Source organism: Cryptomeria japonica, chromosome 8, assembly GCF_030272615.1.
Source record: "Cryptomeria japonica chromosome 8, Sugi_1.0, whole genome shotgun sequence".
Classification (NCBI taxonomy): Eukaryota; Viridiplantae; Streptophyta; class Pinopsida; order Cupressales; family Cupressaceae; genus Cryptomeria; species Cryptomeria japonica.
The window spans coordinates 31,828,987-31,851,297 of NC_081412.1; the positions used below are offsets into that span (position 1 = coordinate 31,828,987).

At 33.8% G+C, this 22,311-nt stretch overlaps 1 protein-coding gene across 2 annotated transcripts; it reads right to left on the reverse strand.

Annotated features, from left to right (window-relative positions):
* Positions 1-297: 297 nt before the first annotated feature.
* On the reverse strand, positions 298-12,547 carry LOC131857994 (LRR receptor-like serine/threonine-protein kinase GSO1). Of its 2 annotated transcripts, none has more exons than XM_059210836.1 (3): positions 12,453-12,547; positions 3,299-3,678; positions 298-3,202 (listed from the first exon to the last, which is right to left on the reverse strand). In XM_059210836.1, the coding sequence occupies exons 2-3, from the start codon at positions 3,654-3,656 to the stop codon at positions 1,053-1,055; spliced, it is 2,508 nt and encodes an 835-aa protein (XP_059066819.1). In that variant the 5' UTR covers positions 3,657-3,678; positions 12,453-12,547; the 3' UTR covers positions 298-1,052. The 2 variants fall into 2 exon arrangements, with proteins under 2 accessions (XP_059066819.1, XP_059066820.1); XM_059210837.1 differs by having other exon boundaries at positions 3,299-3,692; positions 12,453-12,490.
* Between the last annotated feature and the right edge of the window lie 9,764 nt (positions 12,548-22,311).

Consider the following 22,311-nt stretch of genomic DNA (forward strand, 5'->3'; position numbering starts at 1 on the left):
TTATAAAAAATCCTCATTAAATATTAGAGTTAATAATTTAATCCTAATAAAAGTTCGAATAATTTTATTTGTAATAAAAATGAAAAATATGTATAAGACATCACAACTAACTAAAATATTTAATAAGACAAAAAGAAACTCTAAGGTATTCTAATAATATCACTTAAAGAAGTGATAATATAAAATAGATTATCAACCATAAAATATATATTAATATATTTAAAATTATTTTCTTTCCATACCCATATGAGAGACATTACCTATTTAAATAGGAAATTGATATATTATTTTCTTCCAAACAACTATCTATAGTACTCATGACATATCCATCTATGATTATATGAAGGCAATGCCTCTTTACACCACTATTTTTTTCCCTTTTCCGTACTCATGTAAAAGACTCTGTCTCTTTACACTATGATATTATGCATTATTTTCTTACACATAATCTATCTATAATACCCTTATTTCATACAAACAATCTATCTAAATTACCCATGACATATCTATCTATGACCATATGAAGGCAATGCCTCTCTACACAACTATTTATTATTTTCTGAGTGACAAGATATTCATAATACCTACGGCATATCCATCTAGGACTCTAATGTATATTACTCGCCATTTCTTTTTCAGGCAAAGTACTCCAAACACTCCCCAGAATCCAACAGAAAAGCTTGCCATCCAACTTACATACCAATACCATGGGATTTCTTCTTCCTCTTCCTCCTCTTCATCTTCGGAAACCGGTGGCATACCTGCAGATGAGTTGTGATCACAACCGCATGATCTCTTGTCAACTGGAAACCCACACAGATCGGGGTTTCCTGAAAAGTAAGTGGAATTGAATGTGGAGAACTGAGTCCCTGATGGGATTCTTCCACAGAGCATGTTGTTGGACACAATGAAGAAACTCAAAAAGGAAAGTTGTACCATCTGACCTGGGATTCTTCCACGCAATTTATTATTAGAAAGATCCAATGATTCTAACTGCTCTAACAAGCCAAAACTTACTGGAATCTCTCCTGTAAGACTATTACCTGACAAATTCAGGACATGTAAATGCTTAAGGTTGCCAATTTCTGAAGGAATGTCACCTGAAAGCTGATTTGAAGAGAGAGATCAATGACTGTTATAAGCAATAGAACAAAATCCCCATAGGCTAGATTCAATCTTTTATTAGTCACATTGATCTCTTCCTTATAATAATATGAACTACCATAAGAGGACTGACCATTTAAGACTTCTGATCCTCCCGCTTTTCCATCCATCATACCTGTCAACTTCCCCAGTTCTGGTGGGATAGCACCAGTCAAATTATTGTGGGAGATATCTAAGACATGGAGAGTTGAAAGATTGCCTAATGCATGTGGTATCCATCCAAGGAATTTGTTTGACCTCAAAACAAGTATCATCAAGTCAGAAAGCTGTCCTAACCAAAGAGATATGTTCCCAGACAAGAAATTATTTGCCACATCCAAAATCTGCAATTTCCAACAGTTTTGGACATTAGATGGCAAGTTCCCCTTAAGCATGTTGTCACTGAGATGAAGCTTTTCGAGTTGGCGTAGCCTTCCTATCTTAGATGGAATCTCCCCACTTAATTTATTGTTTGCCAGATTTAGTCTTTTCAAAGCTGTGCAGTTGGTGAGGCTTGATGGTATTTTACCTTCAAAGATGTTACCTGATAGATCCAAATCCCGTAGCTTTCGCAGAAGACCGATGGAAGTAGGAATATCACCTCTTAAATCATTTTCAGAGCATAACAAGAACTCAACGTTAGGAAAAAGCGAACCAATCTCCGCTGGGATAGTACCGGTGAATCTATTCTGTGACAGGTCCAAGAGAAACAAATATTGTGCAGGTACAGAAGGAATGGGAAGAGAACCCATCAACATATTATTGTGCAAAATTATCTGAAAATAGTAACTTATATCAAAGGTGGAAGGGAGTTCACCTTGCAAGTTATTGTCGGCCAGGTAAAGGATTTTCAAAGTTGAAATGTTCCCCAGCCAAGCTGGAATGTTTCCAAAAAGACTATTGTTGGAGAGATCCAAACACGACAAGCTATATTGTGTTGAAAGGAATGCCGGAATGAGACCCCCAATATTACAAGAACCCAAGCCCAAATTTTCAAACTGCATTGGAGGTATCCATTCGGGCTCAATATGAACAGTGAATTTATTGTCGGAAAGATCGAGCGTTACAAGCCTGGTAGCATTTTCAAAGAAATAAAGGGAAATGAAGCCTTCTAAATTGTTGTTAGCGAGATTAATCCTAGAAAGTCGACTCAAACATCCGAGAGAATCGGGAATGCTACCGTTAAGCTGGTTGTTGTCGAGATAAAGCGTTTCCAAAGAGGAAATCCCACCCAACTCAGGCGGCACATTGCCGATCAGCAGATTTTGAGAGAGGCTGAAAGCAAGCCCACTCAATAAGTTGTCTTCAAGATCAAGATATTGAAGGGAAGAAAGATTTCCAATGCAAGGCGGCAAGCTTCCTGTAACATTAGAACCCGACAAAACAAACCGGGTAAGCTGAGGCCACGCTTCGCATAACAATATTTGTCTTATGTTTCCAGTTATTTCGTTGTCGACCAACATAAGCTCTTTCAAATGAGGCAAACGTGAAAGACTTGCAGGGAACGGCCCCGTCAGGTCACAGAGATCAAACTGAATGGAGACTAAACCACTCATATTTCCCAACCATGCGGGCAACCTGGAAGTAAGCTCGTTCCAACCAAGATGGAGATGGGAGAGAGAGGTGAGGTTTTGTAAAGCATTGGGGATGTGCCCCGACAGAGCACAGTCTTTGAGGTTGAGGTGGTGAAGGCTATGGAGCCTAGAAAGTAGCGCTTCTAATTGCTTCCCCGTCATGTTCAGTTCGACCCCTTGAAGTGATAAATGCTTTAACCCTCGCACATTCTCTGTCCACTCCAAACTGGAACTATAGACAGGTCCACAATGATACACCCCAAATGAAATCTCGTCCTCGAAGAAAATCTTTCTAGCTAGATCTATAACTTGCAGTTGGGAAAGATTTCCCAGACGCCACAGAATACTAGCATCCAGATCAACACCAGCACATGACAAGTTGAGATAAGTCAAGTTGTAATGGGAGGATATGTACTTCGAAATCTGGCCTTCAAAATAATTGAAGCTGAGATCGAGATGCTTCAGTCGGTGTAGACCAGAAAGCTCTGAATGTCGAAGACCAAGAAAACACATTTCATTACAATAATGAGAAATCATTAGTTCAAAAACGAAAGAATGCTACAAATTAGAATTGTCTTTACCTGCGGGTATAACGCCACTCAAGAAATTGGCGCTCAAATCCAAATGCTCCAGATACTTCAATTTGAACAGTGCAGGAGAAAGCATGCCAGTTGTCGGATAATCTTCATCGATATCTACTGAAAATTGAGAAAGATGAAATTTGATGACATGGGATGTCTGTCGGCTGCATTCAACACCACGCCACTCACAACAATTTAGTCCAGTCCATGAACTAAACATAAGTGAAGGATATATCTCATTCTTGAAAGCAACGAGGGCATCTCTTTCCTCCCTTAAGCACACAACGTTGCAGCTGACCATCACCCAAAACCATGTCAACGCAACAAAAAGACATAAGTCCCCCAAGTATCTCTCCATCTTAAAAATTCAGTTGTTTCACCTGCAAGTGACGGGCTGCAACCACATGGATTAACATAGAATTGATTAAAGCTTTGAAAAATTCAACAAAAGACAAAATTATATTTCTTTTCAAAGTTTGATTGATTCAAAACAACCACATGGACTAACATACTCAGAATTGGTAAAACTGATGCAGGAGCATCTGGTAAACAGGGCATGAACATGTGGAAGCATAAATCGGCACGCAGACTGTTTGCCAAAATGTTTCATAAATTGCAGGGGTTGGAGGATATGTATAAATGGATTGGTTAAAAGGCTAAAGAAATGGATATGTAGAAGAAGAGGGGAGTTGGGCCTTCAGCCTGGAAGGCATCAAAATTTGAAGGCCAATGTGTGCATTTTGTGTCTCTAGATTTCAAAAGAATGTAATTTGATTTCTTGTAGCATTCCTTGTGTTTAATTGAATGCGGAGAGTCTCGGCATGTGTGCATTTTTGTTTGTGTTCTGTGTGTCGAATTGCAGACCAGAGGGGTTTCTCCCCTGCATCAAAAACTTATTCAAAAAATCAACCAAATAACAAAACAAAATTAAAATGTAACTTACCTGAAGTTGAACCGAATTTGTATATAAGGTTTGAGCAGGATAGGAGGAGGGATATGGTAATGAGATTATATCCGTAACATTATTGAAATTGGCATTTTTCCGTTTGAATGGAAAACCAGGTTGGAAAGTGGGTGGAAGATGATTTCTCACCCAAAACAGACGACAAGAAGTAAACGATGTGATGCGCACGGGCGAAGTCTACCGTCTTGAATTTAAATTTTTTGTTTATCAAATATGACTTTTCTAAACCAAATTTGCAATTAAATCATTAAATTTAATATACACAGATCGTTCGAAAGCCCTTTACTTATTTTGTTTGTTTTTTTATACATATTTTTAGGTGCTAACTGTTAGTTTTAAACCGAGCAGAAAAATATGACAATCAACAATAAAATAGAGAAAACAAAACAGAAATGAAAGCATAACACAAAGTTTAACGTGGTTCACCATTAAGTGGCTATGTCCATCAGAAAGCGGGGAGAATTCTTATTAACCAATATCAATTCTACAGTACATCATGTATGGGCTGCACACAACCATTTATATAAACATATCAGATATGAAATGAAGAGTCTGGGGAAGACAAACAATCATGTGACCATAGGGCTTCATATACTCAACAATCTCCCCCGTGAAGGCCAACTGGCACAACCATGCACTGGCATCCGTGCTTCCATTTTCAAAATTCACATTACAACCAGCCTACTAGATTTAAGCTTTGCGATCTTCTGCTCGCATACACTTCGGATTAATCTTTTCCAAAGCACGTTAGATTGAATAAAACCTAACCACTGAACCATGACATTACGATTAACTCATGTAGCTGATATATCCAAAACATTGAAAAGATCATTAACTGGTTCTAAAATGAGCCCTTCATCCTGAAATGAATCCTTAAGAACATCGGTGCTCCCTCGTGATAGAACATTGTCGTTTGGAATTCCATCCGCCTTTGCCAACTCCACACTATCCTTAGCACCTTCTGAAGCTTCAATTACAAGGTTCGAAGGTCTGGAAGAGAAGCGTGCAATCAATGCATTCCATTCTACCTCCACTTCTGCAATCTTCATCAATCATCGCTTCTGCAATCTACGACCTACCTCTTTTTCGTCAAGGTCATCCTCATTCGCTAGATTTGAGGCTACAGCCTCCTTAGCTCGAGAGGCATCCTCTTCATCTTGGAAGGGAAACAAACAAGTCTCTTCCTCTTCAAACAACGAATACAACAAACCCTCTTCTTCTTCAGCTGAAGTCTCCTCCTCTTTCCATCCATCCCACCAATGACATTTGGTTTCAATCTCCACTTGGACATCACTCTCTATCAAGTCTAGACTGCCAAGAAATTTTTCGATGATTGATTCGACTTCATCATCTGATTTCACCTCATCATCTGAAACTTCAGACTGTTTGTCAATAACATAAAAGCACCCAGCTCTGGGATCAAACACAAAGTAAGGGCACCCATATCCAGGATCAACTATCTGATCGGATCTCATCTCTGCTCAAATCAATTGTTTTAAACCGAGCAGAAAAACATGACAATCAACAATAAAATAGAGAAAACAAAACAAAAACGAAAACATAACAATGCATAACACGAAGTTTAATGTGGTTCACCACTAAGTGGCTATGTCCACCAGAAAGCAGGGAGAATTCTTATTAACCAATACTAATTCTACAGTACATCATGTATGGGCTACACACAACCATTTATATAAACATATCAGATATGAAATGAAGAGTCTGGGGAAGACAAATAGTCATGTGACCATTGGGCTTCATATATCGAGCACTAACTTATGAGACTTTATTTCCTTGCAGCAGAATGACATATTGTTCAAGGTACTTTTAAATATTTTCAACCTATCAAATATCAAAAGTAGAATTTAGAAGAATGGTGACAAGGTTTGTACTCACGTTAGAAGATAGTTGGCCCAGATTAAGTATCAATTTTTGTAGCTTCAACGAGGAGATATCAAGTGCACCAAACAGTTGCACAATTTTTTTTGTAGTTCAAGCTTGATGTATTATCCAGAGAGTTGTAAATCTACATTATATGTTTGGACAACTCATTGTTTTTTTAGTCTGTAATGTTCCAGCTGTTACTACAGCTTGTTCTTGTTTTGTTTAGTAGATATGTACTTTGTTATTGAGCTGATTGGTTCAGTTGTTCAGGTTTAGTTCCATTATTTTTTCTTTTCATGTGCAGTCCTTTCTTAAGATTGCCTTTCATTTTATTGTATTTCTTCTTAGCTTGTTCCATACAAAAAAATATTCTAATAATAGAGATATTCATTTTTCAAATTAAAGACAAAAACCTTTTTAAAAAATATTCACAAAGAAGATATATGCTATAATTATAGAGTTAATTACTTTTGTCTTCTACATATTTATGTTTTATAATTTAATATTTAATGTTCAATAACTCATGACAATATTTTATTGATATTATTAGTTTATTCTAAGGTAGAATACTTATACATTCATTTTATTTAGTTTCTTTCATCACTTTAACTAATCGTCACATAGAATTAAAAATTTTGAAAAAAAATCTTATAGTTATATTTATTTTTTCATTTTAAATTATTGTAAAAATATCATTTATGTCTCATTCTATTAGTTTTTATTAGAAGCTGTAAAGATAAAAATTAAAATTTTCTCTTTTAAAAAAATGATACATCTTAAAACATTTAATTCATTGAATCAAATGTGAATTGTATGAGTGCCTTGAATGACATGATTATCATTGTATATGTCATATATATTGACTTTATTGCGTTTTTTTTTTTGGTTGATTTTAGAAATGATCATTTTCAAAAATTATTTATTATTCAAGTTATTTATTAATTTTTTTTGTAATGCTTTATATTTTGAGGTTAAATTGTCAACCTATTAATTTTTTGAATAACAATGAATAGTCTTATAGATATGACATGGTGGCAAAACAATTCAATTTGAAAGTTCTTTGTACCTACATTTTAACAATTTGCAATTATTTTGTTGATTTCAATTCAGCCACCATCTATCTATGATTTTTTTCATTTGATTATTTAATAGTGATTTTTTTTGTCAACCCTATTAATTTTTTGAATGACAATGAGTAGTGCTATAGATATGAGATTGTGGTAAAATAATTCAATTTGAAAGTTATTTCTACCTACAATTTAACAATTGCATTTATTTTGTTGATTTCAATTCATCCAGCATCTATGTATGATTTTTTTCATTTGATTTTTTCAATATATTGATTTTTTGGTTAAATTTGAATGCTATTAATCTATATTGAAAAGACGTGAACATGAGATGCATTTGAGTCAAGTTCCCATAGCCCTGAATAGTAAATAAATTGTGCAATGACAATTAAAAATAAGCCAATAAAAAAAGAAGTAATTTTTGTTGAAATCATTAAAATATGTCCAAACATTAGAACTATAGAATTGCACATCACATTTTTTTAATTTGTCATACTTTAGGTCACCTAAAAAAATAAATTGCATCTAAGCAATGCATAAACAATTCTACCAATACCAATAAACTAATTTTATTCAAGCATTTAATATTGTTGATATTTGATTCAATAAAATAAATGTATTAAAAATAATTTAAAAATCGCCAATCACATATGATTCTAATATCACTTCAATCATATTCACATTAATAGAATATATGGTAATATCTTTCAAATTCATTGGCATTATATATATTTTTAATAGAGTATAGAATAAGGTCAAAATGTATGACGTATGCTCTGTATTGAATATTTTAATGTGATAAGATTTGTCCACATTTGCCAACATTGTTAGAACAAATGTGTGACTTTTATTGGATCTATCTACCCATGTACTTTATTGCATTGAATATGATGACATTTTTTCTAAATTCATTTCTTCGTTCCATCCAAGAAGATGCATATGTACTTGCATGCATTGAATAAGATGACATTTTTTTCTAAATTCATTTCTTCGTTCCATCCAAGAAGATGCATATGTACTTGCTTGCATTGAATAAGATGACATTTTTTTCTAAATTCATTTCTTCGTTCCATCCAAGAAGATGCATATGTACTTGCTTGCATTGAATAAGATGACATTTTTTTCTAAATTCATTCTTCGTTCCATCCAAGAAGATGCATATCTTCTTAGATTTATTTTATTGTACAACACCTTTTTTTAATTCTTTTATATTATTGATCAACTAAAAAAGTAAATTTTTTTTTTATAAATTCTACAATGACTAAGAAAATAAAAAATAATTTTTTGAAATCAATAAATATGTACAAATATTGAGACTATAAAATAAAATCTTTTTCTAATTCCAATACTATTGACCAACAAAAGAAATCTAATAGATAGGTAAATAATGCTGCCTTCAACAGAAACTAATAAGAAAAGTCTATGCAAATATTTGAAATAAGATATATACAATATTATCTAAAACAAAATCTAGAAAAGTCACAGACTAATGTCAAAAGTTTAATATACCAGCTGGTTAAACCTTACCATACGAAGCGATAAAAGTGGAGAAATTTCTTTGGCTCCCGTCATATTCAGGTTAACCTGTTGAAGTGAGGAATAGTTTCCTACTCAAACCGTATCATAGGAAATAAAGATTCTGCATGATTTGTTTTCCTTTAGTCCTATAATTTGATGAACTGTACTAATTTTTTAAGTTATCTTTTCTTTGTCATTAAAGTAAATTGCCTCGATGACATTGTAAACTTCACATTCAAATGAGTTGTTTTTCAAATTCCATTATCTTAGTTGTGAAAAAAATAGATTTTTTCATTCCAATTTTCTCTTTGTCATTAAAGTAAATTGCATCGATGAGCATTGTGGATTTGTATTTTATTTCATGTTTTAGTCCAACACTTAGGTATTTTTCTATCTTTGCTTTCTCATCTTTTCAATAAGACAATGCATTGAGGTCTACGAGTTTTTTTACCTTTCATTATTTAATATATATTATTTATACCATGAAATTCATATAGTTAAAAAAACTTTAAAAATTTCTGATTAAAAAGCCATTTTTAGATTTTCTTAAATCTTTTTCAAGAGAGGAAGAAAGAAGGTTTTGAACAAGAGAAGAAAATTTAAAAAGAGGCAACAACAATGCTATTTGGAGGATTTGAATTTCAGATTTGGAGCATTGAAGGTAAGTCCATGCTTCCATATTTGGTTTTGTTTTACATTTTTAATTTTTTTCTCATAGTTTCAAGAAAAAAATATTTTTTATTTTTTCCCTTATATTTCAAAATTTTGAGCTCGCATTATACAATAGAGTACTTATTAAACATGAGAAACAATAGTAGTAGTGATGGTAGTCATGAAGAATGGTAAGGAGAAGAAGTTTCAATTGGGTGTGGTAGTGGAAGTGTTGGGGGTGAATCAAAACATGAACCTAACAAATTTGATATCCTTTCATCTGTCTTAAAACCATTTGCACAAGGCCCTTTGAGCTCTTAAAAACCTCTACTTTTTCTTATTCATCCAACATATGTCAAAAGAAATATTTCAGTGGAAGTAGGTTGTATAATTGTAATGTATGCAAAGGTGAAATTAGAGGGAGCTAAACAAGTGTGTGGTCTCATTCTTGGGTGTTATGGGTAAAGGAGTCAAATATTGTATAATAGTCTAAAGGAGGATATAAAGTTAGAGTGTAATAAAATTCACATGGAGGTTGAATCAAGTCTAAAGGTCGATCCTTTGTAATGCCTCAGTCCTCACAACCATCTACTCATAGTGTTCACCCTATGTCATCTAGTGATAGTGTTCACCCTATGTCATCTTCTTAGTTAGTTTCAAGTTGTGTGTTGCCAATATATATATATATATATATATATATATATATATATATATATATATATATATATATATATATATATATATATATACCCTACTAGAGTAAGGAAAATGAAACACACACACACACACACACACACACACACACACACACACACACACACACACATATATATATATATCTGTGTGTGTGTGTGTGTCTGTCATTTTCCTTACTCTAGTAGGGTTGGGTTTGAAGTTCATTATTTTTCCAGACAATCTGAACCAAATCCGAAATGAGGGGTTCCCAGTGCTTAGAGATCCAATCATGGAGTCCTGGAAGACTGGGCCAAAATCCCCTAAACTAGCATATAACCACAAAAGAAGAAAGATTAGAGGTAGTCTGATCAATCTCTTTAACCATCTCATCTTCCAAATTAATAGCAATAGACTGACAAACAGGAAAAGGCTTAGAGACAACATAAGCAAAACCCTTACCCTCAAGAATTCTATCGAGGAATATAGTTTTGCAACCTTTTTTAGCGTAGAAACGAATGCATGATATGTATGGAATATAATTCTTTAAAGGATGTTGACATTATAAATATTATGATATCTACATTTGTCACAACTTGATTGGGTTCTCTTTTTATGACCACAACCTTTCGATTGGCTAAGATCGAATTCTTTAAGTTCCCTTTCTATCATGATGTTGGGAAAACATCACCATGAGTCACAACAATTAAACCCATGCCAAAGTGAACTATCCCATGGGAAAGTGTGATTGGTTAGGCCTAAATTTGTCACAACTCTTGGCAATGTATGGAAGAATATAGTAGTGAAGAAATAGTAGCTTGGGACCGGACGACTTAAATCACACACACCGAGCTTTGACTTCTAGGCTTAAAAGTGTTAAACACTCAAAATTGACTGACATTCTTTAGACTTAATATGTTGCTTAATGTGTAGGATTTAGGACTGGCCGAATTTAAGACTTGGATGTTCTGATCATGTGATACAACAATGAGAGACCATGATGACACGGCTGGTCCCTCCTTGTTTCGATTAATTTTTTTTTCCATCACTCAATTGTTGACTCTTATATTGCAAGAATGGTGTTAGTAATATAATAAAAATAATTTTTAACAAAGATTTCATATGATCTAATTTGATCGCACTCATTTGATTTGTGAGATACGTGTAAGGTGAAGATTCATTCAAAGGAATAGATGTTTGAAAATTACGAAAATAAAAAGACTGAAGCACGTCATGTTATGTGGTTGAGAGATTTCATCCATCGTACATTATCTTTTATTTTTAAAGCCCTAAACGATGGTTGACATTGGAAACATTGAAGTATCCTAAATGATATTCCAGTCATCGCAAAAACAAGCAATGAGAAGTTCTTATTTCCTCTACTCTTCATCGAATATATTTCAGGGTCAATAGTTTAATTTGTCTTGAAGGAAGTTGTCGCTGTGGTTTGGAGATGCCAAGTTTGCAGAGATGATGAAGAATAGATTCTAGGGTTTCAGGGTGTTCAAAATTGCAATTTTTAGTTGAGGTTTGATGCAGAATCAATAGAAAAAAGGTTTTCCAATACAGGACACCAAAATTGGTGAATTGCCTATGTTTTAGTGTTTCATCAGAAGATCTGTCATAGCAGAACAGCAAAAAGCTTCATCAAAATCATCTCAAGAGCCGCCTGTCAAGATCATCTATTTTTAGCCTGTACTATATTTAGTGAACCCTGTTTTCAACGAGATTAGGGTATTCTGGAAAATATGGTATCATCATCTATCTATAAATGGCTATTTTATAACGACCTTCAACAAGATCTATTGCTAGCTTTCTAGCTATCCTTGTCAATAATCTAACTGAAATTTTCTGAAGTTAGGATTTAGTCCTTGACAAACTGTCACCTTATAGATGCTCTTTTTTACTAATAGCAGAAATCTATTCATCTTTGAATCCGTTGGCCATAGTCCTTGACAAACTGACACCTTATAGCTGCTATTTACATCTTACCTGCTGTTACTGGTAATGGGTAATGTATAATTAATTGCATATCACAGTTTATCAGTGTTTACTTACCCTGGGTAAAGAGAGGGCTTCCATTAGTGGGCTCCTGTCTGTTTAGCATGATAGACAGACAACTCAAACCAGAGAAAAGGTTTTCCAAACAGACAAATGACCAACCAGAAACAAATGGAGGATTAGATTTCGCCTACAGCTCTTTCATTTAGAAGATCAGGCAAACCAAAACCTGACATAGCAGATAAACCAGACAATAGAAAATGCAAAGCAACAATCTAGTTGCATAGGGATTTGACATCTGTTTACAGGATATATATTAATAGAAAAAAAGAGACACAGGAAATTAGGCATTGGCAATAAATAAGGAAAAAATGAGTGTAACAAAGAAAATGTGTACCTTTGTTCTTGTGAGGGGATGCTCTTCGTAATATTCACTTTTCTTGCAACTGGTTCACTCATAGAGTTTCACATACAATTATGTTAAATAGTTTTTTGGAATATTGAAACTACAAGTTTCAAAAATATCTTGTAATTGATTGTCTATCTTAAATCACAAATTTTATACGGTTAGTAAAAAAAAAATGACGTGAATAATTGTTTAGATATGGATTATATTTATTTCTTCTTAATTAAGGTCAGTTCCCAAATACATAGATTACAATAAAAATGTTTTGGCCTATACAAGATTGGTTAAAGTTTACAATTGCCGTGTAATTTGGAAAAGAATCTTATAATGTTGTCATCTTACTCAAAGAAATATCTTTTTGACATATTCAAGATGTTTTTATAGAAAAACAAAATGTTTTGGTATATTCAAGATTTTTTATAAAAACAAAGATATTTTTATAAAAAAAAAAAATGTTTTGGCATATTCAAGATTTTTTATAAAAAAACAAAATATTTTGATATATTCAATATTTTTAATAGAAAATAAAATATTTTGGCATATTCAAGATTTTTTTTTATGATTGTGGTTTGTCCACAAATTTGATTTTGCTACCTGATACAAGAGCATGAGAAAGTTCATTAAGAACCTTTCACTTTCATCAGCAAACCAATGGCCCATTGACACACATTCAAGATTGTTTTTGAAATACTATAACAATTTCCCTCCACATTTTAACAATAAAGTTTGTTGTCTAAATAAAAAGAAAATCTCAAGATTGTTTTAAAATGGTATACTATTTCTTAGTGGATTCAAGCAATAAAATTTAGATTCTTGAACCAATGTATCTAATAATATGCATCATTGATAATGTTCAAAATATATTCATAATTTTATTATTTTAAAATTAGTATTATAAAACTAGCTTATATATATTTAATAATATATATAGAACTTATCTAGAACTTATCTCTCATTTAAGATATATTTTAATGGAGGATTAGATTTCGCCTACAGCTCTTTCATTTTGATGTTTTATTTCATCTAGAACTTATCTCTCATTTAAGATATATTTTAATGAAAATCCTAGCCTCTCTCTTTGATTACCTAGATGCCCTAGGGGATACACCACAACAATGGATCCAATAGAAAAAGTACTTGTTTTGGCTAAAAGAATATCATAAGGAATTGTAACATTTAATTTAAATTTTCTTATGATCATATATTGGTGGATTCTCTTTATTTTCTTGTATCTTAGGTTTGACTTTTTGCAAGCATCTAATTCACAACTATAAAAAGCCATTTATTACTAATATCCTAAATAGAACTTTTCTAGTTTTAAAATAAAATAGATAGTTCTATCTCTCTAATTTATCTTAAAGTGAGATCCACCCACATAAAATTCCATTCCTTCGATAAATTTTCTAGTTGAGTTTGTTTTTGAATGTTGAATTCAATCCCAAGGTATTTGTATTTTATTATTTCTATCGAGGAAGATTATGGTCTCAATTTTGTTATTGTTAACTTACAAATATTCCTCTTTACAAGAATTTTCAAGAGAAATTTAGTGCTCTTGTGGGATTTGAGTAGGCCTAGCAATAAAAATAAGATTGTCATCTTACATAATAAGCATCATAATAAACTCTCCCAAAAGAAGACCATACATACCTTAAAAATTTATCCATTCATCATTTTTTCCAATACATAACCTAAAAAGAGTTGAACATTTAAAGGGCATCCTTTCTTAACTTTAATATTTCTCCTAGCTTTTTTGAAAGGCCTTCTTGAGTGATAATTTTTGCTTCAACCTCTTAATCTAGAGCTTATGGATGGATTAGGATTCTAAATCTTTCATTTTACACCATAAAATATTCCTAGTAACTCTTTTAAAATATTTTTTGAAGTCAACAAAATAGTAATAAACTTCCTCTTTTCATCCTAAACGTTTTTAGATATGTGTCTCAAAGCAACTTTATGATCAATTGTTAAATGTTTTTTTTTTTAAAAGATGTTTTCCCTTTTTCTTCCATCCATTTTTTGACTTTATATTCAAGCATGCTACTACAAAAAATTTCAAGAAAATTTTCAACCATGATGATCATGTAGATTCAAAAGGATTTAATTATTTTCACTCTTAAAAAGAGGTGTAAAGAAGCTAGTTATATGGTCTGTTTGAAAACCATGTTGAACTATTTTGTTGAACATTCCTAATGTAAGGGGTCGAAGTTTTCATTCACTATTTTAGTTATTGTACCTATACTTCTATTGTGTCATGAGCATTTATTTAACTCATCATCATAGGAACACTCTTAACCTCTTATCAAATAAATAATTTTCTTATCATGTTGACCACATGGGTAGGACCTTAACATAGTAGTCCTAATAATTTATTTTTTTTATATTATTATTGGGATTTAAAGTGTATCAACCTTTCTATTTCTTATTACTACATTTAAATAATGACTATTTATTTTATGCATGTGTTCTATTTTTTTGCTCATCCTATTTTGTCATCTAGTGTGACATAGCATGGTGAGTTGTCATCATCTTTTTTATTAGTTAAGAAAGGAAGGTACCTAATCCCAAAATACAACACAAGAACCATGTTAAAAATAGTGAGCCAACTAGGTCTCACAACTATGCATAGAGAAACATAGAACCAATCTATTAGAATTGTAATATTTATCTATGAAGGTAGCCAACCAAAATCTAGAGGCCTAATGGAAAGCATGTAACAGAAAGAAAGAATCAATATGACAAGTGTACGCACCTAAAATTGTCTTGTCCTAATTAAATAAATATTTTTATTTAATTAATTATTTATCCTAAGTTTTCTATTAATTAAATAGATTTTTATTTATTTAATTAATTCACTAATCCTCTTCTATCTTTTTCCCATTTAAATAAATATTTTCATTTATTTAAATTATCCTTTCCCTAAATTAAATAAATACTTTATTTATTTAATTGGTCGCACAGTTTCCTTTATTAATTAAATAGATCTTCATTTATTTAGTTAATTCAATGGCTTTTTCCCTCCATGACACTTGTCATTCATGCCTTAATTTTCCTCTAACGACCCTCTTAATATTTTATCATTTTCTCAACCCATCCTTTACCCCTAGCCAACTATTTATCCTTTCACCTCTTAATCCTATCCCTCCATTTCTAAGGTGTCTTCTATATAAGGATTCCTTCATCCTTTCACAACCCTAATTAATGTGTCTATTCTAGCTCATGTGATCAATCAAGCAATCAATCACTCTACACAACGACAATCAGTTCTTTGTTGAGCTCTTGTGCACACATACAAAATCTGAAAGAAATCATATCAAACAAGATCAATGGAGATAGGAAACAATAGAGATCAAACCCTACTAAGTATGTGAATGGTATAATCATTTTATTTTGATGATTTGCATGTTTTAGATTTCTTCATTGGTGTACGGTGGATCGTAATTATAGAACTAGGGTTTTTATGTAGTTGGATCTTTGATGGTGTTACAATAGATTTTTATCATTTCATTTTCAATGTATACATTTTGGCATGCATGGTGGGACTCTAGTCCCTTTTTCTAACATTTTTTTGCATTTTTAAGTCTTTTTGTCAAATTTCAAATCATATCAATGATGATTACAAGCCTAAATTGCATCTATGCATCATCCTGATGTGTTTGTGTTTTGTCTGATTTTTATTTTAAAAAAGATCACCAAAAATGTGTATGTGCATCATATCTCCACGTCAACAAGCTATATTTCCATGTCTATGTATTTTTTTTGCATCTGTGTTTTTGGTTCTAACAACATTTTGCATTTTATTTTTGTGTCTATGTTCGGTCCTATCACGTTTGTGTTGTACAGATTCATGTATTTGAGTTTTCATGCTATGTATGTGATAGCTATTTTTGCATATACAATCTATTTTGTCATGTATTTGTCCTTTGTGCTATTTTATAGGTTGCAAGTTTTAGTTTGGATTTTTCGATGTTTTTGTCAGGTAGAATAGTGTCTATGTTTTTGCATTTTGAGTTTTTTTTTTTTTCATTTAGGGTTAAATTTCTCATTTGATTTTCTTTTGTCCTAACATTTTGTGGCCTAACGAATGGTGCAACTATATCTATTGTTTTGTCAAAGGCCCCTTTTCACATTTAGTTTGGGATTTCTAAAATAACCTAACAGTTTGCTTGTAAGTTGGGTTAATCATTGAAACTACTAATCATTTGCTTGCAAGATAATCTATTTGTTTGCTTGTCTTTTTATTTCTAGTTTAATTAGGGTCACACCATTTTCATTAGGAGGAAAAAATTAACTTTTCTTAAAGTTTCCTATGCCTTTGGCATGCTTTGTGTTTAGATTAGAACCCTAAGATGATAAAAAGGGTATCCTCTCCCCTCGCCTTCCATTAGATATTGGGTGTTAGAGAAATTGGTATTTTCCTTTTAGAGGGCCTACCTCTCGAACAACCCTTAAGGCTGGGTGAGAGGGAATGACCCAAGAGATACTTTATTTTGGCCTGCTATATAAATAATTGTGGTTTTAGATGAAAGTCTCTTATTACCTGGTGCCAATGTGTTATACCAATGAATGTCTCCTCCAGTATCCTTGTGATGTGTAAAACCTGAAAGGGCTAGGAGATCTCTTAATTGAGTGCATTGTTGCATGTATAGCCACTAGTATACCTTGAAACATTACTAGACACCTTAGATTAGTGACCCACCTTTTTTTGTTTGAACATCGTGATAATTTCAATGCAAGGGGATAGATGGTTTTCCTCCCAAGATACTCACCAGATGGATCCTATGAGATGAGGCAAAAATCCTTAGCTTAGCATAAGCTACTTGTAGCTTTCCAGGTAGAGGGTGATTGGGTCATCCTTCCAGTCCTAGAGGCCCCTACCTATCTTCTCAAGCAAGTGACAAATAGTGTATACACCCCCTAAGGTGTCCCTACATTTAAGTCGAAGGAGATTACAAGTTGTGGGTTGAATTTACCACCATGAGAACATGCCCTTAGGCTAAGAAGTGTCTGCAGTATTTTTTATAGTGTTTAGACTCATAAAAATTGGGCTAATTCGGCCTATTGAACATACATATTACGCTCAAATTTTGATGATAACACCTTTAGACATCATGTCATCTTGTGTGCTATGTTTTCTTACCATAAGACAATCAACATTAAGATCTGGTCACTTTCAATATTTATAAAATTTGGACAAAAATTAGAAATTTGCCATAAATGCATCTATGGTAATTTCCAACACATATATGATCTCTCTAGTCTCGTTTGTGTTTATTTCCAACACGTATTTGATACATAAAACTACATTTGTGTGCCCTTTTAGCACCTATCTGTGTAGAATTGAGAAAACATAATCAATAGTAAAATTGCTTTTGTGCATCATTTTGTCACGTTTGTGACATATCTTGGCATGTATCTACAATCTATTATCGCGTATCTAAGAAAACATTAAAAATTGCATTACAACTATGAAAACACATATTTGGACTCTAAAACTACGTATAAGTGGAATTTTGATGTGTCTATGAACTCATATTGTGCCTATGTTTTGGGATCAAAAGAGCTTCTAAGGCTCCTTAGATAGGGCTTCATTTTAGCCAACCATCACTTGTCATGGCTTTTTCATACATTTTCAGTTAAGTTTAGGCATTATTTTCATCCCCCATACACCTTTTTCAACTAGAGTCAAAATGTTGTTTAGTGGTCCCATTGCTAGGTGGTTCTGGCATCATATCTATCATATTGGGTATCATTTGGCTATCTTTAGTTGAAATCAACTTACCTCATAAATAATCTATCATCTCTTTGGAAGCCACATCTTTCTTTAGATCACAACATTTATTTTGGACATTGCAAGACAACCCTAGATTCATTTTTCATTTCACAATCCTCTTGGTCTTCCATAGTCTCTCACATTTCTTCCATATTTCATTTTAGCAAAGGTTAGTTCATGGTTGAAACCTGTTCACAAAGGTCTAGAAGAGAAGTTAAAGAAGCTTTAAGATCTCTCAATATGAGTACATATGATGTTGATGGAGATAAATTTTACAAGCCACAAATCTTTGACAATCATAGTAACCCACTAGAAAATGACAATGACGATGACAATGAGTCCATTAGTGCCAAAGACATTCAAGATAATATATCCAATGTGCAATCTAATAGATTGGTTGAGGAAATCATGAAAACGGACCATCAATACCTCATACATTTTTTTATGGAAAGTGGTGCAAGACTACCCCATGCCTTTGATATATCAAAAATTTTAGAAGAGCATCCCAAGCATGTCAATGCTAATAGTGGTGGTAATAGAAGAGAACGTATTGTGTCTAAGTCACCTTCATCCTTGTTGTGAAGTATCGACATAGCTAACACTCATGCTTTACCAATAATGCAAGCAATGCTCGTGAACAAACCTGTTCTTGTCCTATCCTAGGGTGAAGGAATAACAATGCATATCCTCAACAACAAGAAAATACCCAAGCCATGATACAAGGAGACCACATGTTATATTTTGGGGCAATACCCAAGATCCTACCTACAATATCCCTTATCCCCATGGTTATGACACATACAATCGTCCCAAGCCTAACGCTCCTCAACATAATAATATACCAGGTGTCTCATACGATAAAACTTATGTAACTCCACCATGTGAGCCTATATATGACCAGTATCACCCTTACATGCACTATTTACCCCCTCGTCCACCCGGTGGCTCAATCATGTCTGTACCTCAAAGAGACAAGCCAACACCTAGAAATGGGTTACAACAACAAATCAAGGAATTGCAAAAGTAGATCACAAGTATGAAAACACCTACAAAGGACTACACAATCAATGACATATGTCCTTATCCATTTGATAAATGCATACCAATGCCTCATTTTCCTCCACTTTTTGTGACACCAAATTTTGATAAGTATAGAGGCAACGAGAGATCCTAAAGCACATATAAGAGAATTTTTCATGGCTTGCATAGGGGTGGTGAGAGATAAATCATACTTGATGAGATTATTTCCACAAATTTTAGGTGGACAAGCCATGAAATGGTTTTCATGCAACTTTCACCTAGGATTAGGTCATGGGGTGAATTGATAGAATCTTTTGTACAACAATTATAATACAACATTGAAATGGATGTATCAGTGACCATTTTATGTAATACTAAAAAAAACAATGAAGATTCCTTTGCATCATTATTACAATGGTGGAGAAGTTTGGCTAGTCATTTCTCTTGTGATATTGCACAAAAATAAATGGTTGAAATGTTTACACAGAATGTGCATAAAGACATTGGATATGAACTTTTAAAAGTATGTTTGTCTACTTTCAAAGACCTCATTGATAAGGGTTTAGCAGTTGAGAAAGTCCTCCTTGACCAAGGCATCATCAAGATATTTAAAGAAACCAAGGATGATCATAATGAGAAAGATAAACCTTGATTTTGGAACAAAATAAAAAATATCATCAGGATGGGTAGTGGATGCTAATTTGGTCAAACCTAAGATAACTTTCCCTGGTGATAGTTCATCTAACTCCAACAATCAAGTGAACACTCAAAGGACATCAAGACTTCCAAGGAAATACACTCCATTGGGAGAGCCAATTGAGATAACATTGAAGAAATTGGTTGCAAACAAGCTCATAACATTGCTAGATAATCAACCATTTGAACCAAAGGTAAAGACTACAAGGTGGAATGATAATGATTTTTGTGAATATCACAAGAGAAAGGGGCATACGACTATCAATTTTCATAGATTAATAAATATCATACAATATATCATTGACAATGGTGCTATAGAAGTTAATGGTCACGCTTTCAATGAGGAACATGTGATGTTTAAGGAACCGTTCTTGAAACATGATAAGGAAAAAGCCCCCAAATCAGACGACCAAGCTGTGTAGGGGAAAAAGCGAGACTAGGTTAACATGCCCTAATCCTACCTTTTGACACACATTATGGAATACGAAAGAGCCTAGAGGTATCACACAATTGGCTACTTCTTTTTGTGAAAGAGAGAGCCATGGGCTACCTACTAGGATTTCTATTCCTTTGTTGAAATTGAAAGATAAAATGATACAAGTTCAAGTCCTAATCCCAAAATGCATGTATGAACTAATAACAAGATTGCAGAATTGAGATTAAACAATGAACAGCTGTAAACACAAGGACAAAACAAGAATGTAGATGCGTAACCGAAGTCAAAATCTAATTGAAAATGTTCGGGATGGGGGTGCGGGCACCACTGTCCTGATACTGTGCCAGAAACTGCACCTAAAACTGCTGTCTTGCACTCTGGAAAACTATCAGAAATGTTGTCTGTCAGGAGGACCAGGGCACCCAACGCCTCTGTCCTAGGGACTAGGGCACCCAGTGCCCCTGTCCTGGTAGGACCAGGGCGCCCCACGCCCCTGTCCTGGTCTTTTGCTCTGCAATTTGGTGTGGAGTGCTATCTCGACCTGCTTTTCCCAGATCCGTAACCCGCGGCGTCGTCCGAGTCCCGAAACCTGCACTTATATCTGAAAAGGGTGTGGGCGGCTATATAGTGTTTTGCCTTAGTCAAACCCCCACTTCGGTGATTTCCACCTCCACGAATAGCCAAGTTGTATTGTAAAATGTATTGTGTGTGCAGACCTTGTGTGTGTGCAAGATCCTAAAATGCAAGCAAGCAAACTAGAGCAACCTAGAAAGTAAACCCTAATTGCTTGTAAATGACAATGTAAATGCTCTAAATCAAGATACAATGTGATCTAAAGCATGAATAAGTGATGTATTGAAGCTTATGCAAAGACATGAAAACAACATGAAATCATACCCAACCCCAAGGGAGAGGTACAAGCCAATCTTCAGTCGGTAATCTCCTATTGTTCTTCAATGCCTTCCAAGCCCTAAATGGATGAATGAAATTGATAAATGCTTGATAGAGGGATGTTGAATGTTGTTGAAGTCTTCAAAGATCTGCTCTTTCACTGCATATGAGGTTCCTGAAAACTCAAAAATTGGATCCCTTCAAATGAAGAAAGAGAGCTCTTATGTATGAAACCCTAGGTCGTAATTTCATCTTTTGGCCAACCTAGAGATTGAATCTCCCACCAATTTCTTGGGGTTAAGCTTTATTTTATGATTGGATTGTGCTCCTAAAATTTCGGGAAAAATGTCCGGGACCATGTGCACTCCGAGCGCCACGGTCCTGACAACTTTTCATCAAATTTTCAGGGCCATCGGATATGATGATTTTAGAGAGAATCCCGAAGTTACAGGTGATTTCGAGATGTTTTGACCCCCGAAACCAAGCCCCCAAGTTCAAAATAGGACTTAATTAGGGTTTTTGATTGAATGATGTATTGGAGGAATAAAATGAAAAGGGCACACTTTAACAAAAGGGCCCAACTTTATAATGTGGAGAATGGTGAAATAGGACCTTAGACCTAAATAATTTGATTAATGAAGTGCTAAAGGAGAAATGCAATGCAAAATGTAAAATGCACCAAGGCGGGTGCTAAACTAGGTGTGAAATTGTACCACCCTAGCAAGTGCATACAATTTACGATGCTACATTTAGCCCCCACTTTAGCGGTCATATGAGTACTACGTGCATATGCAAGCTAAAGTACAGAAAAGTAAACATTATTTGAAAAAGGATATATCCATAAGTTGTCGAACGAAGCCCCCAACGGTATCTGCAGTACACAGTTAGGAACCACACCCTACAAAACACACGTTAGATCACAAAATCACGTAATTCTTACTAAGGAAAGTGATGAAATTTGTGAGTAGCTACATGCCCCCCCCTGTTTCGACTTGCTTATTAGGGAGGTGAAACAGGGTAGCATGTTTACTTACGAC